Raw genomic sequence first — 16,536 nt, 5'->3', positions numbered from 1 at the left:
GTCCCATAGAGTGGGTAGGGGATAAAATACGAAGTAGCTTTTTTCTACACAGTTACTATTCTCGTCTCCTTCTCCTACTCCTTAATGATAGCTTGGGAAAATTCTTAGCTCTTAAGTCACTTTTGGCTATAACATGTCTACCTGTTAAAGCCTCAGCTTCAAACTTAATTTAAATCTCTTTTCCTCCTACTCTCTGCAGAATTTAATAGGGACCCTGGCAGCTTTGAGGTGAGGAAGGTATGGTCTGCCTCTGAGTCACTGACTCTTTCCTCCTAAGGTCTAGTTCTTCTAGTGCATTATATGAAGAGAAGAAGCCTTTTTTATTTAACTGGCTTTTTCATTTAATTCTTATTTGTGTTGGTTGTGGCTGCTGGTCTAGTGAATGATACTGACCACTGCAGTGGCAGGTGGCCAGTGGCTGGCTCTCTCAGATAGATCTGTGCATCCATCTTAGGGGCAGTGCAATATTTGGCTTAAGCTTGACCTCCTTCATGTCTGTCAGCTGCGGCCACACTGGAGCACAGATCATCGTGTAGATGCTGGATTATCCTTGCCCAGTGGTCAACTCTCTTGAGTGGTATATGGAAGGCACCTGGCTCAAGTCAAGCTCTATCTCCCATGATCACTTCAACCATACACTCACATAGCTTTGCCAGGCCCAGTACTGGCTTGTTGTGGCTTTATTGCCATGTCTTCTCTCTCTCTTTTGCCATCTCTTTCCCATTTCACTTCTTTCCTAATTCCAATTGGCAAATGAAGTAAGTCTACTGCCTAAGCAGATGTCCAACTGGGAAACCAAACCACCATGTCCCCAACTTTTGGGCAACACCAGTTTGAAAGAGTTATTCCCTTGGATCCTTTTCCCTCATTTGGATTGAGAAACACCCTTCCCTTTCTCATAGGGATGACTGGATTACTTCTCAATGCAAACACTGTATCTCACATAAGAAAAAGATTCTCTTTTCCCCTCTACATGAAGATCCTCTTTTCATCCTTCCAGCTTCTGTTTACATAGACTAGGCTGAGAGCCGAGGAGATGATAGTTCTGCAGTAGTTCTGAAGGAGGTTTATGGATCCTAGAGCCATTCTATGAGAAGGACTACTCAACATCCCATTATAAAATTTGTTGAATAGATGAGTGAGTAAATGGATATGTCTATTTTGAATAATTATTAATGGATGGGACTACTGGTGCTGTGCAATGAGGTGCTAGGTGGATTGTGAAAGAGAACAAGACTAGTCTGTGATAGAAACCCAATAGAACGCTCGGGACTCTGTCTCAGGGCTCAGTACCCAGCCTGCCATCTTTGAATAACCTCACCTCGTCTCAGCAAGGTGTGTGTTCAGAACATTAATCAGTAATGTCACTGCACATGTCAATAAGAGAATGGGAAAATTACCACGGAAAAAGCAGTTTTGTATTTTTTAAAATTTGGAACTCTGAATAGGGAGGAAAATGTCACTTCTGCCAGAGGCTCAACATTCTGCTCTGGTCCTCTGTAAACTCATTGTCAGGCAATTCCAGAAATTGCCTCCACTAGCCTCTGGGCAAAGTGTCTCCTTTTCATAGAAAAATGTCACCTTTTTTCTAGGAAATGGCAGGTGGTTATTTTTTTCCAAAGGAAAAGTGACCTTTGCGTTTTGTTAAAAATAAATTCTCAAGGACTGAGCCTTGATGAAAAACACTGAAAACAATTCCACATCTTTTAGTTTGTACTTGAAGTTCTACTTTGTGAATTCTGAGATTACACCTGTCACCACTGATCTAGCCTCGGGGTGAATGTCAATAACCAGAAAATCCTGGCACCTTGTTTTCCAGCAATGTCCACCACACAGAGGATGGATTCTTGTAACTCCAGCCCTTGCTGCATCTAGCCCTGGACACACACATGTGCATGCATACACTCTCACCTCACTATTCTAACACTTCGAAGCTTTTATGTTCTGATCTAAATTATAATCTTATATAAGTACATTAGAAACTGCTCTGAAAAATGCCACTTCTGCTACATAGTTTGTCTATCACCATGATTAAAGTACGTGAAGTGCTTCCTCTTAAATTTAGAAATGTGGCAATTTAAGTTGTTTTTTCAAGCAAAAATTTTCATGCTTTCCTGAGAAAATGAGAGAAAATAAATCCAGTGTTCTTTTTTTTCTAGTTGTGTGAGCAAGTAGGAAAGAAAAATGACAAAGCAGCAAGAGGAGTGACAATTTCAGGACCCAACACTTTAAAACAGAGAAGGAATACTATGGGGGTGATATGGAGAAAGAGAAGTCTAGGTTATTAATCTTGGTGTCACAAAACAAAATTCCCACTTCTTTTGTCAATATCTCATATGCTTGATGAAATTGTTTCCTTTCTGACAATAGTTCTCACCATTAAGAAATGCATGGTTTGCCTAATACTGTTGGATTTTCAAATGGAGTAGTAAATTAGATGATGACGCAAAATGTACCATGTGTGCTCTTGTCTCTTCATGTGAATCCTCAGCTGGAGTGTGTGAGAGGCACATTAATTACACTGCATACAGGAATAGTGTTTCTGCATCTGCAGCAGTTTTGTTATTTGCAGACTCCAGCGCACTCCATCTCTAACTTCACTGGCAGCTTGCAAAAACCAGCAGCAAAGGTCTTACACTTACAAAGGTCTGCATGGCCACTTATCTCCTATTGACATCAGAGAAATCTTCTCATTTAGAATGCTAGTGAGTTTATAACTACAAACTAAAATCTAAGACTTGGCTGATGAAACAAAGGCAAGTTCTTGCCTCTTGTTCTGACTTATGCTTCACATATCTATAGGTGATGATATATGTGCATGTATACCTACAATTAAACTATTCATTGAGACTTACAAGGCCACCTGACAATCTGTAGGACTATGCACCAATGGCCCATACAGATATTTAATTCAGGGAGTATGTCAGGGAGTATTAAGTCTCTTAACAAAAACACTTACCTTGACTCATACATTTTCCGACTATCTTACCCTCCTTAGACTTTTCTATTTGTTATGATTCAGGATTGACAAGCTTTTATTTTTGGAATTATAGTATCAAAAACTGAGAAACTATCATTAAACAAATGAAGATTAGGTTACTGATTTCTCTCAAATGTGTCTAGCAAACAGGAATTAGGATCCTATGGCACACCTAAACAGCACCCAACCCAATTTTGAGTGGTGCATGCACACAAAGGACATCAACGTCCTATTTCAGCTACCAGTCTACCAGCAACAGAATAAGAGTGGTCAACGTGGCACTACAATTCAGAAAAATTTCTTATTATCGCCCTTAAATATAAAACTCTTTAAAGGAACAGGAGTTGTTTTGTCATGAAGTGTTCAATGCTGAATCATTTCATTCCAGGGCTCAGAGGATGAACATGCTAAGCTGTTCATACATCTTTTCACATTTCTATCACTCCCAGAATTCTAAAGCTTCCTTTAAATAATTGAAAGATAACCTTATAAATATTAATAACGGCTACCAACTTTGAGGGATTCCATGTGTCATGTCCTATTCTAAGTACTTTATATGTAGTAACTCATTTGATGAAATGTTTGGTTAAACTAGACAAAGAAAAACTTTAAATAAATCTTGGAAGAGAACATAAATAATCATAGAGGAACCTAAGATTATTACAAGAAATCTTTTACCTCCATAGTAGTCCATGTAAGCAAATCAGTGCTGCACTTAAAGATTCACTTAACTATTCAATCAGCGAGTTGACTATTCGCCGTATATCTGCTAATGATCAAGTGTCACACCCAGGCCCTGACCTCAGAGAGCTTGTAGTCAGGTGTGGGGTGAAAGGGGTATAAAAAATAGAGGTTATAATTCAGCTGGTAGAAAATAAAAATAAGCAGCATTTATAAAAAGCAGATTGTCACCTGATAACCAAAGACTCAGTTTTGTTAGTTAATGAAAAGAGAGTAGTAGGAACTGAACGAATCTGACATCTTCTGCAAGAACATACCTGCCAAACCAGACACCAGACTCTGGTGAATCTTTGTTACTATCTACAATCTTTGCTTCATTTATAAGCAAGAGAATTGGTGATCCTGGCCCTAGACCTAAAAAGTTAAAATGATAAAAACTTCTTAAATGTATTTAGATAATACCTTTATTTCAAGTATGTCTAACTTAATCTGATTACCTTTCTCTAGTACACTGACAACCAACTACCTCCTCCACAGAGTAGGTATAAAAACATAACTTTAACCTCATAGTTTCCAATCCATTTCCATTAAACTTAAATAACAAGTTTTCAGATTTTTAAACTGCCAATTTCAAACCTAGTAAGGGTACCTAATGACATCCCTGGTGAGTTTGGCTCTTAGGCTGAGTGGAGGCCCCACCCACTTTCTCTTATAGCTCTTAGGAGCGCCAGTGAACCTGTACTACAAATTAGTACAAAGCTTTTGTGCAAAATAACTTAAAAGCAATAGTGATAGGAGTACATATAAGTGCACCGACCTCTGTGACATCAATAGGTACGATGGTCATGGACATTATAACCCAATTACTGTGTGACATCTCCCAATGGGTATCAATAACAAAACTAGAAAAAAATTAAAACAACAAACTTTGTTATATCTGTGCTACAATGGGAATAGAGTTCTTAATTCTGGGGCAGAGAAGAGAAGTAGGATTGGACTTGTATAGGAGTCATCCCTTTTCTTGTGAGCAGTCAGCTAGACTGTGCTTTTAAATGAAGAAGGCATAAAGAGCTCTGTACAAGGCATTTACACAAAAAGAGAAAAATATGCAAAAAAGGTACTGCAATAACACTTACTTGGGTTACAAAGGCCTCTTTTTAAAAACTAAATGAGTTATTGATGAAGCATAACATGACTTTAAGAATTGGCACAGCAAATATTTTTAATCCTTCCAAGGAGTTTGTTTTGTAGCTGAAAGCAAGTGTTTTGTCAACCATGGCACCTGCATTCCCTGTCACCGTGAAAGGAGGATAGTGGGTAGGAAGTAGTTAGTGGGGCGCCTGCTCTTGCTGTGAGATGCCTGTTATTGATCTGAAGGACACATTCCTAGCAGAGGAGATATTAAGTATTTGAACAAAATGAAACAAGGTTTTGAAATATAGCTGTGCTTAGAAAAAAATCCAGAGTAAATATACTGATAAGCTAAACAGGCACAGTTTATTTCTTCTCTACTGGTGATACTAGTACTGGGCAGCTGGCTAGAAATTCAGTTCTATTTTCTGGCTTTTATGGGAGCTCAAGATGTTTTCTTGTAGCATCCAAGAAATAAGCAAAAATAATGTTAATATCAGGGATTATTTACAAAATTATCTAACACAGATCTGAGTCTGAATATTTTGCAAGGTCTTACAAACTGAACTGCTTCAACCAGCTCCTTTATTTTTATTAGAAAGACAGAGCTAGAGAGCTGGTGATATTACTGCTCATCATCTCTGAATATGGTATTATAATCCACTATTATTTATTCACAGCATGATACGAGAACCAGAAGGCAATAAGATATCAACACTTCTGTACCAGAAGATTGCGAGAAGGTAGAGTGCCATGAAAACAAAAGATAATTTTCTCAGAGAAGTTTGAACTCAAGGAATTCAGAAATAAAGAAGGCACAGGAAGGATACTGTGGTAGATGAAAAATTACTTGAAAATTTTTGCTACTTCTCCCATCAAAATGTGAGACCTAGTTTCCCTCCCATTGAATCTGGACTCACTTGTGACTTGCTTTGATCAACAGAAGGGGTGGAAATGATATTGTACTGGTTCCAGGCTAGGCCTTAAGATGTGTGACACCTTCCCCTTTTGCTCTCTTGGAGCACTAAGCCACTACGTAAAGCAGTTTAGCCACCCTGTTGTTGAGACCACGTGGAGAGAGAGGTCTTGTCAGCCCTCAGGAGTCCCATCCGTCCTAGCCAAGACGTCAGTGTGAGTGAAGCCACCTTGTACATCCGAGCCATGGGGGGTGACTAGGTGACTGCAGCTGCATGAGAGCCCCAAGTGAGTCTGGTAGATGAGAACCACCAGCTGGTCCCTAGCAAGAATGTAGAGTCATGAGCACACATTTGATTGTTCTTTTAAATCACTGAGCTTTGGTGTGGCTTGCTATGCAACAACAGAGAACTAAACAGATACTTCAAATAACAGAAATATTACATCTCTCTGATTAGTTCATTTGCTTCTGGGATTTGACAGATCCATCTAAATGATGTGTACCATGCAAATGCGAACACTTGGCTGTGGTGGTGGTGATGAAGAACTGGCAGTCACGGGAGGGGCCAGCACCATGTGTGCTCAAAGTTCAAGGGAAGCCCACTCTGGATATAAGCTAATTTTGAGGTGGTTTGAAGTAAGACAAGAAACATTTTCAAATTACTTCTCAGGCCTTCTCATGCATATATGTAGCTCTTCCTCAGGAGATGTTTAGTTAAAAATTGGAATTTTATTAAACTTCTAAGAAGCTAATAATGATTACAGAGGAGGTGGGAGAGGTGGAAGACCATTGGGTGTCCAGTAACTAGAGAACCAGTACTGACAGCTCAGCCTTAAGAGGGGCAACGGCTGTCATACTGGGGATAAGGTGGTCGTCTGCCCACACAGAATTTATGGCCTCAGGTTAATCTTTGCTGTTCCCTAGAGAGCAAAAAAGTAACTATGATTTCAGATAATGCAATTACAGAACAGAATAGCCCAAAACAGTGTTAAAATCCTCAAAGAATGAGAAATTGCTCATAGTTCCATGTTCTAGACTAATAAAAGATGAGCATAAGGATTAATTGGTTTCCTGTCTTTGGGGGTGGCCCCAAAGGTCATTCCCCAGGACTATTCATAAATACTTCATCAAAGCAATTCTGAGTGAAGAGCTGACCGAGGAAGGGTCAGGAGAGTATGGAGAATGTTTGCTAGGCTATACAGTAGGTGGGGAAAATGTCTTCTTGCTACTACTGCATGCTGTGGTTCTAAGTTCAGTGGGCCTAATAGTGCAGATTCTAAGACTTCTAGTTCAAGATGACAGACTAAACACACATGGCTATTCACTTTAACAAAGACTTTAAAATGAATAAACCCACAGCAATGAAAAGAACCTGTGAGAAGCTATTGTCTGATAGAGAGAAGCTGAGATAAGACAAGACAGCTCAAGAGAATTTCAGAATATGGAATGTCAATAATGATGACTATGTATCCTGGCTTCGGAAGGTGGATTCTAGAGCAGGGGTTGGCAGACTATATGGCTCATGGAGCAAACCAGCAGCTGTTTCCTTATAAACATAGTTTTATCGGTACAAAGACATACCCATTTATTCATGTACTGTTTATGGCTGCTACAATGGCAACAGAATTAAATAGTTGTGACAGACCACCTGGTACACAAAGACTAGAGTATTTACTATTTGACCCTTCACAAAAGAGTTTTCTGACTCCTGTTCTAGTGTGTTCTTGAAGGGGAGGGAAAACGAACAAGAGGGACTCAGTTTCTCTGCAGAATTCCAGAAAGGCTTGGGATTAGGAAACAGTTGGTACAAGTATATAGAGATTGGCCCTGCTACACCTGCGTGCAGAGCTCCCAGCACCTATCCTGAGTCAGAGTGTGAGGGTATGTCCCCACACTCTGGGGAGACATTCATATTTCTCCCCAGAAATATGAATGTCTGGGGAGATACCCCTTTTAACAGACATTCATATTTTGTTCCCCCTGATAGCCCCTGGTAAAATCTGCCTAGTCTTCATACTCTGCCACAAATGTAGAACTCCCAAGGAACTTTTCAATGTTTCACTTCTAAATGTGGATCATTGAGGGTCACCAGACAGGTGAGGACTGTGCTTCGGTTTGAAAGAAGACATAGATATGAATAACGGTGGACTCTGTTTGGGAGAGCCATCACTGGAAATTCCATGTGTCAGCTGTACAACAGGCCTGGATAGGAGTAGGAGGACAAAAGACTCCCAGAAAAAAAGAGACCCTCTAGAAGACCTAAAATGATGGCATTTGAGGAAAAGAGTATTATTTTTTAAAAAGACATTGTGAAAAAGAGAGAAAAAGTAAAACTCCACAATGTGTTTAAGGGGAAAATGTGTTAATGGTACAGCACTGGGGTCAGTGAATGAATGTACAAATCCACGGTAATGCGAAGACTGCACAAAATTACCCAAATTAGTTGTGAATCTCTATTGGGACAATGTGGGAGGGTGGATGGGGGTAAGAGAACAGAAGCCACATTTCTTTCTAAAAGGAAGTACTATAAACATGGTATGTCTAAACCTGTTAAATCAAGATAACAGTATAAACACATTAATTAGAGGTGTGAAAATAGTTACCAGAAGAAACATCTGAAAAAGTACAAAACTACCTATGCCTCTGAGATATGGACCTGGAGGATAGGGAGGAGCAGGGCACGAAATATCACATGCATTATAAATATTTTGATGATTTTTTCCCATGAGCATGTATTGACTCAACAATTTTTAAATGCCCTTACCTGAAAACTAGTTCCGGCAATTTGGAATCAGTAGATCTAGGGGCACAGAATATGCATCCTTAAAAATCTGCCCCAGGGATTCTGACAAATTTATTCTCATGCCTCTGCTTTTGGAAACACAAATAAAGAGGTAGCAACTAGTAGAAGAGCAGTAATATTGATCTGCCAAATGGAGAAATGCCAGGAGCTAAAGGATGTTGGTCTCCCAGACAGCTTCTGCCATTTTTACTAATAAAATGAAGAAATATTAGAGGAAGGCACATAACAACTAATAGGTTGTGAGTGACCTCATAATTCTATAGGGAAACCTTATGGGTACGTCAGCTTTTCTCCCTCTTATATTTGTTGAAAATCAAAAGCCTTCATTTAAAAGTTAGCCTGGGGAAAACATGAAACATCACATAAGGAGGAAAGTTTTTTAACAGAAACAGGTTAGATCAATTCTTTCACACTCTGCAGTTGCTGTGTAAATTGTGTTTACATCAATCTTGATTTGTAAAATAGTATAGAGAATGTTATCAGGATCCCTGAGCCTACAAATGATTGCTGGGATGTGCAGAGGACTTTCTGGGCACTGTGGTTAATTTCTTCTAGGAAAGTGTCTTCTGGAACACCATCCGACCACCAGGGATCAGCACAAGTAATTGTCAAAAAGCAGCCAGGTGTGCAGTGTCCTCATTTTCTCTGTTCTCTGCCCCTTCCCAGGACTCAGTGCTGACTGAGAAAGGAAGAATTCCCACCCCACCCTTGTTTCTATTCTGCAGGATCCTAGGTCAACTTCTTGGTAGACTGGATTTTTCTTAGTGCCCACACAAACTATTGACACCTCTTTGTCTCAATTAGAGAAAATCTAGAACTAGAAAGTTGGTTAAAATATCTTCATGTTTATTTCAATGTCAAATGAGATTCCTTACATTTTAAATACCAATGATTTAGTATTTATATCTGTAGTGTCTATTGATTTTGTGAATTTTGAGGTTCATTTACAGATGAAACTATTTAAAAAGGAAATTTTGTCCCTAACATATATTGTCTTTTTAGTTTCATCCAGAAACTGGAAAGCGGGCTTTTTTTTTGGGGGGGGGCTTCAATGGAAAGCTCTTGGTCCACTTACCTTGACTTGGCTCTATTGTAACACTGGGGTTCAGCCAATTAAAATTTCACTGCTTAATTTCTAAGAGCATCATCCATCCATCCATCCATCCATCTATCCATCTACCTATCCAGTACTCATTGAGCACCTGCTATCTGCCTGGCACTGCAGGGACGATAAGTAAAGAAAACATCTATCAGCAAGTAAATCTCTATGCTTATACGGTTAAAAAGTTATACAAGAAAAATCTTATACATAGGTATGTGTGCATTTATGATATCTGTGTTTTTAATTTGACTATATACTGTTCTTGGATGTTTGTCTAAATAGTTCATGTTTACAGGTTACTGTGATCATCTTACTAGATACTTCCCATGAACATTCACTGAAGATACAATGTTAATGTACACTATGATGGCATACATATCTTTTTTTAGGTATTCCTCCTACCGTGCCTTTTCGTATGCAGTTCCCTCTTCCCACAACTCTCCTCACTTGTCCATCTGGCAACTGCCTGTTCAACACCCAGAAGTCTGCCAGGCACCATCTACTCCACGAGTCCTTCCCTAAGCACTTCCCAGTGGAATTGATCACCCTTTCCTCTGTACTCTTCTGGACTCTACATATTTTTATTATTGCATTGATATAAATATCCATTAACATGTCACTCATAAAATTTCTGTACTGTAAGCTTCTTGAGGATAGAAACATTTGTCTCTTCATTTTTGCATTCTTGATAATTAGCAGAATGCCTGACACAGAGGGATATTCACTAAATAGTAGCTGAACTAAACTGAAAAGTCATTCCTTTTACTATAATGTGTGGAATGCCAGAGAAATGTATTCACATTTTGTTTTAAATGATATCAAAATTCAAAATAAACATTTTCAAATATTTAGTAAGCAGGTTTTAATGTTTTATTACATTCTTTTCTGATGAGAGAAATTCTTATCCTTATAAAAGCCTAATAAAATTGTATAGTTAGGAACACGCTCTTTTTATTAAAAATTTCTGTTGCTCATTCCCCTCACCCACTCTTCTGACTCTGTGCCAACTTCATGGTTATTGTAGAGTTATCCTATTCACATGTTACAACTACATGTTTATGTATCCAAGGTCCCTCCTAGACATAAACTCCTGCAGCACCAAGATCCTGCCATACCTGAGTTTGTAGTCCTGGTGTACTGTAATGGCTGGGAAGGGGAAGAGCTCAGCAAGCGCTTGTTGCATTAATAAACAGGGAAAAATAGGAGACAGTAAATGCAATTTAATCCTAGGTTCTTCTTTCTCTATTAGAATCTGTTGTGTGATTGTCTTGAAGAAAAATGTCATAAACTCTACATAAAACTTTGTTGTTGAATAAGCCTAGATTAGACCACGTGGGTATGGAACACTAGGAAAATGAGTAGGAAGGGAAAAATCTTAGCTGTGCAAGTATTTTCATTTTATTTTGTCTTTTAAATTTATACTAAAAGAGGTCTTTTTCAGTTTTAACAGGGAATAGTCAGTGGATTAGAGAAAAAATCACTAGATCCTTTATTATGAAAATAAATAGGTATGTTAAATATTTCACTGAAGTTCAAAAGTTTTGGAGATATTTTCCCCTCTGCTAAGATAATATTATTTCTGAAATTTCCTCTTATTCTAACTGTAGGCATTATGATGATTTTTAGTTGAGTCTTTGGATGTTTCTCTGTTATTTTTTTGCAGCATGAAAGTGTGAATTCCTAGTAAAGTATCACCAGATGGACAGTAGAGTGGGACCCTCTCTAGCATACTCTTACAGAAAATTATTACACAATTTTTCACAACAGCAGTGTTTGAAAAATGCAATGAATTAGTTTTGAAACTTCATTCAACTCTTAAGGAGCTCTAACATCTATTAAATGTATTATTACTCATTAGTGACTAGGAGTGACAAATACGCTCATTAGGTAACCTTGAAAAGAGGTCATTTCTACAGAAACCGTTTAGTTATTGGCAATGAAGCACTGGTCATTTTTTAAATTAAAAACCCAGATGAATATCTCCATTTTATGTTTTTTTCTTCATGTACCAAGCACTTTAAAATCCATGGAATAAGAATTCATGAATCTGTAGACCATACAAATGACAAACTTTTCCTCAAAAGCAATTCTCTAATTCGTGTAACCACTAGAACCACTGACTTTCATAAGTTGATATAATAAATTAAACCAATGTTATGAACAATGTGAAATGCTGATACATTTTTTTAGAGCATAGTTACTACAGTTTATAATACTTTTTCCAAGACATTTCAAAAACAACAGTACACAATTCCTGAATCAGTATTTTAAGTACACATGATCAAATTTGACTTCTTCGCTTTTCCACACAAGCACTTACAAATTATGGGACTAATCCAAGGTCGTGGGCAAGTAGAAGAATTTAAAATTAGACTACAAAATCAGGCTTAGTTCATTACTTTTTTCTTAAGCTCTGTGCACCTTTTTTATTTTATATTTTTTAGCCTTAAAAATTTGCCTGGGCATTTCTATACTAAATTAATTTTGTTTACAATTTGATAAACATCTAAGTAACTGCATATGAAAATTAATTCATAAGGACTGGAGAGAAAACCTATATATTAAAGTAAATGGGCATATAACGATGAATACCATTTTAAAACTTTTTTTTATGAAAGAAGCATGAATATCTAAATATCAAACCTGGGCAATTCAGCATGAGAATATTACAAAATTAATACAGATTAAACATCAATGGATGAATAAGTTAGAAAGTATAAAATGTTAATCGCATCTCTAAGAAGAAACTTTAGGATTAAATTAGAAAAGTGTCAATCTCAAGGGTCCATTGAGTCCATCACATAGAAGGGTAGTCTGAAAAATGCAACAAAAATGGCATTTCAAACTGTTTCCAAAATACTTCAATTTGATACTCTTTAATTTAGAAAAAACAATTTGCAGTTTTCCTCAAGTGAAGTGGCCTTTGACCTTCAAATTAAAAACACAGGAAGAAGCTCCTCCTATTTGCCATAGAAAAAAAGATGTTGCAAGATCATTTTCTGAAACAGCACTTAGAAACTTACCTGTTTCCATTTTTCCATCCTGTGCTGCCGGCCCATCTGGAATCACGCTTTTCACCTGCAGGAACTCATCAGGCTCATCTCCACCAATGATGGTAAATCCAAAACCCATGTTGCTCTTTTTTAGGGTGGTGCTGAGGAATGTTCCCTTCAACTGGGATGCATCCCGGGTGAAGAGTGGTTTTTCTACATTGGCCAATATAAGTTAAAAAAGAAAAAGCTCATTTAAGGCAAGTTCTCACACAGGGGAAAACCAGCCACTAAGCAGCCATCCTGAGATAAATGTGGGGATGTCCTATAGTAAATGCAAGCAGGGGGTGACGGCAGGAGCAAAGCTTTTAGTACTTTCTACAAACACAGAGCAGTCCCAAGCACCCAGGGAAAGGTAGGAAAGCAGCTTGGTTTGGAGAGACTTTTTTTTTGTCAAGTCAGTGGTTTCTGTTCACTAAAGTAGCTCTTCTTGTGCTTAAAAAGGGCTAAATCAACATGCCATCGGTGCCTTCAGATAAAGAGGAGCCAAAATCATCCAGAAGCATCTGGGTCTGTTCCCCTTGTTCTAAAGGTGTCCAGGTGGGAGGTATGTTTGAGCGGCTAGTCCTTCACAAAACCTTGAGGGGGTAGGACTAGGAAACCAAAAGGGGCTATTTTGTTTTAAAGAGAATAGAGACAATGGAATGTTGCCGCCAGTTCACATGTCTGAATTGTTTAGAAAGAGCATCTGGATCTGGGACTGAGTTAACTTTTGTTTGTATTGTGAGATGCTATACAGATAACCAGATAAATCAATTTCTACTGAACTGACAGTGTTTTAGTATACTCTAAAATGTGAGCAAAAGGCAAGCCAATATTTCTAGCTATAATTATGAATGTAAAGGTAACACGTTTTGTAACAATACATTGACACATCCAAATCATATACCTAATTAATCTAAACAGAACTTGAATCCACTCTAGCTTTGGCCATTAATTTATTAATTATATAAGATGCTTTTGCAGCTATGATTTTTAGCATTTTTAAATGCTTTAAAAATAATAGCTGTACTGGGAAGCAGAATTCATGTATTTTAAATGCTATCATAGTCAAATATATATATTTTTAATTGTTCAGTTTGGTCGATATGATTTGATATTTGAACCTGTACATTGTAACTTAGTTAAGTATTTTGTATGACACTCTTTCTGTTGTTACCTTTTTGGTGATATGTAATAGACAAACTATAAAATAATGAGCTATTATATTCAAATTAACTGTTTATTTACATATCATGTATATCTTTGTTAAAAATAGAGAAAGCTCCTTTAAAATAAAATTAAAAACATACATAATCTTGTCACCTAGGTTTCCTTTATGAAAGTAAGATTTATAATTGCAGAGAATTTCAACACTAGACCTTTACATTCACTGTGATTGCGCTGTAGTGCAAGGGGTGAAGGTCATCAGCAGGCAAATCTAGGCCTCCCAGCTACAAAAGCCTCCTTGCTTTTATCATGAGTAAGAGCCCACGAGGACATGTAAAGTTTGTGCAGCATCTCATTCCATTGCGTGGCTCCAAGGTGTAGTCAGGTGCAGCAAGCAGCCTCGGACATACCGATGGGCCAGGGCCTCCAGGCGTGGTTGCGTGGATAATAGGACAAGTCACTCACGCTGTGCGACCTCCATGGGACAGCGAGGGGGCAGAAGGATTTGGGCCTAGGTAATGTTGACGAGGAGCTGTCTACTGTCACAAAGGAGAACAAGCCTCATTCTGGTGCTTGGTCTTTGAGGACAAACTCATATATCTCTGCAGTTTATAAAGTACCATTGTCAAAACCCATTAATCTCTACCTGCCTACGTGCCGTAAATTTCTGTAACGTAGTGCCTGAGGCTTTACCTTAATCAGTGGTTGCTAAATGCATTCATTTAGAAATAGCAAACACCCAGCCACAGCTAATAGAGGGGCTTGGGGAAAGCAGATCAATTATTTCAAACAGTCCGAGCTAAAGGCATGTATGTTCGAAGAGCCAGCTGTTGGATGGACAATTTTCCCCTCTGAAACACCACTCGGTGATGGGTACCAACCTCGGAAACCTGGGGCCTGCAGCGGCTTGGCTCCAAGTTCCGTGTGGGGCATGTTATGCTGCTGTAGCTTTCTTTTTGCTTCCAGAACAGGGTTTTCAAACTGAGTTCTTCTATTTATGTGGCTGAAAAACAAAAGTTCAAATTAGGATAACAGTGGGGCAAAGTCATTTAAGAGAACATATGTATAGCTCTACAGAGAGCAGGTGATTAAGAGATGCCTAATGTGATTATAGTCAAGTGCCCCACCAGGCAGGAAGTCAGGCCTCTGCTGGGGCTGGCCCGTGTACAACACACATTTTGTGACAAGAGCAGAGTTCTCAGTGGCTCTGTCACATGTCGTTATATTTAAATTATGTACAATTCAGTCAGAAGAACTAGAATGTGCATTTCTTTTCTGGTTGTACTGTGTTAGTCTGAGATGAGTGTGGTGCATTAGAATAAATGGTCAACAAATAAAATTTATACCAAATGGTGTTGAATAGAAGAGTATCATCTAAGCTTTGCAAAGCCCCTAGTGTGAGGTAAATTCGCTGATTACTTTACACTTAGAGCAACTCAAGTCCACACTGTTTAGAGTCAGACAGGTCTGGAGTGGAGGGCTGGGATATAGGAGGAAGAATCCCAGGGATGCTGTAGATATTGTAGAATACCTGTAGGATGATCAATGCTGAGATCAACCAAAAGTAGAGAATTTGCTTGCTATATAGTGAGATGATAAACTCATAGATATTAGACACAAAGTGGCTGGAAGCAACTGTGAATTAACTAAACTAGGGGCTTATAGTATAAGCACGCCCTCTGGTATTTTGAGAGTATAATGAATTCTTCTATGAAATTTAGAGTTCCCTGTTCACAGAAGGGGTAGAAACCAGTGACCTCGCCTAGCAGCAGTGCCATGTAGGCCTTTCTCTAGGATATGAATGCACCACAAAAAGTCTGGCATATACATTGATTTTGGCCCTTTGCAGAAATAGGATTATGGACTGAAAGCATGAAGAAGAGAGAGGGGTTAGAAGAGGAATGAACAATTCTGAGTATTTAACTCTATGCCAGCTACCACATGTAACTTTCCTTAAAGTTAAGCCTAATGGCAAAAGTCTTTAAATTCCAATTGTTCCATTTCAAGGCAGTGGGACTTACACACTGGAGGCTGAATGACTTGCTGTGAATCACACGCCCGATAAGTGAAAGAGCTGGGATTTGATCATGTCTATCTCTACAATGCATCTCCCACCTACATCCCTCCTCTTTTTAATGTATGTTTTCACAATGGCAAGTGTGCACATACTTAATGTGCATACAGCACACACACGCATTAGAGTCACACACATCCTCTTATTTTGTGTCTTCTAGAACTACATATCAGAAAGCAAGGGAGGTTAAAGAAGCAAAATCTCAACAATCAATTTTACATTAATATACATCATATAATTCCTGGTGAGAGAGAAAAGCAGTTGTCAGAAACAAGATAGGACAATTGCAGTATCTAATTACTTCCTTATGGGGGACAGGGGAGGGGCTGGCTTCCTGCGCCACAGGCTCTAGAGTCAATTAGTCCTGGATTCAATATCCAGCTCTACCACTTGATTAGTTGTGTGACCTTGGGCAAGTTATTAAACCTGAACCTTAGTGTCTTCATCTCTAATATGAGCATAATATTCCCTTCCTCCTGGGGAGGTTGTGAGGATTCAATGAAATAATGAATATTGGTGCAGGGTTTCAAGCAGAGAAATACTCAATAACTAGCAGCAGCAGTTATCATCATGGCCACAGCCATCACCACCTTGTCATCACCATCACTGTAATCATTGTGAGTCTGTACCAAAGGCTTTGGTAGCGGGCG

The 16,536-nt window shown here is 38.5% G+C and overlaps 1 protein-coding gene across 3 annotated transcripts in view; it reads right to left on the bottom strand.

The window, feature by feature from the left end:
• MAGI2 (membrane associated guanylate kinase, WW and PDZ domain containing 2) overlaps nucleotides 1–16,536 on the bottom strand; it is a 1,408,091-nt gene that overhangs the window by 280,215 nt on the left and 1,111,340 nt on the right. For 2 of the 3 annotated variants that reach the window (XM_028525694.2, XM_028525695.2), the window contains exons 8-9: nucleotides 14,694–14,815; nucleotides 12,637–12,819 (exon numbers count right to left, since the gene is read on the bottom strand). In XM_028525694.2, the coding sequence (XP_028381495.1) occupies nucleotides 12,637–12,819; nucleotides 14,694–14,815 (305 nt within the window). Of the gene's footprint in view, nucleotides 1–12,636; nucleotides 12,820–14,222; nucleotides 14,352–14,693; nucleotides 14,816–16,536 lie in introns of all 3 variants that reach the window. The other variant, XM_036010705.1, reaches the window with a different exon arrangement.

This window comes from Phyllostomus discolor, chromosome 10 (genome assembly GCF_004126475.2).
Source record: "Phyllostomus discolor isolate MPI-MPIP mPhyDis1 chromosome 10, mPhyDis1.pri.v3, whole genome shotgun sequence".
Lineage (NCBI taxonomy): Eukaryota > Metazoa > Chordata > Mammalia > Chiroptera > Phyllostomidae > Phyllostomus > Phyllostomus discolor.
Note: the sequence above shows the minus strand (reverse complement) of the source record. Positions and strands in the feature narration are given on the sequence as shown.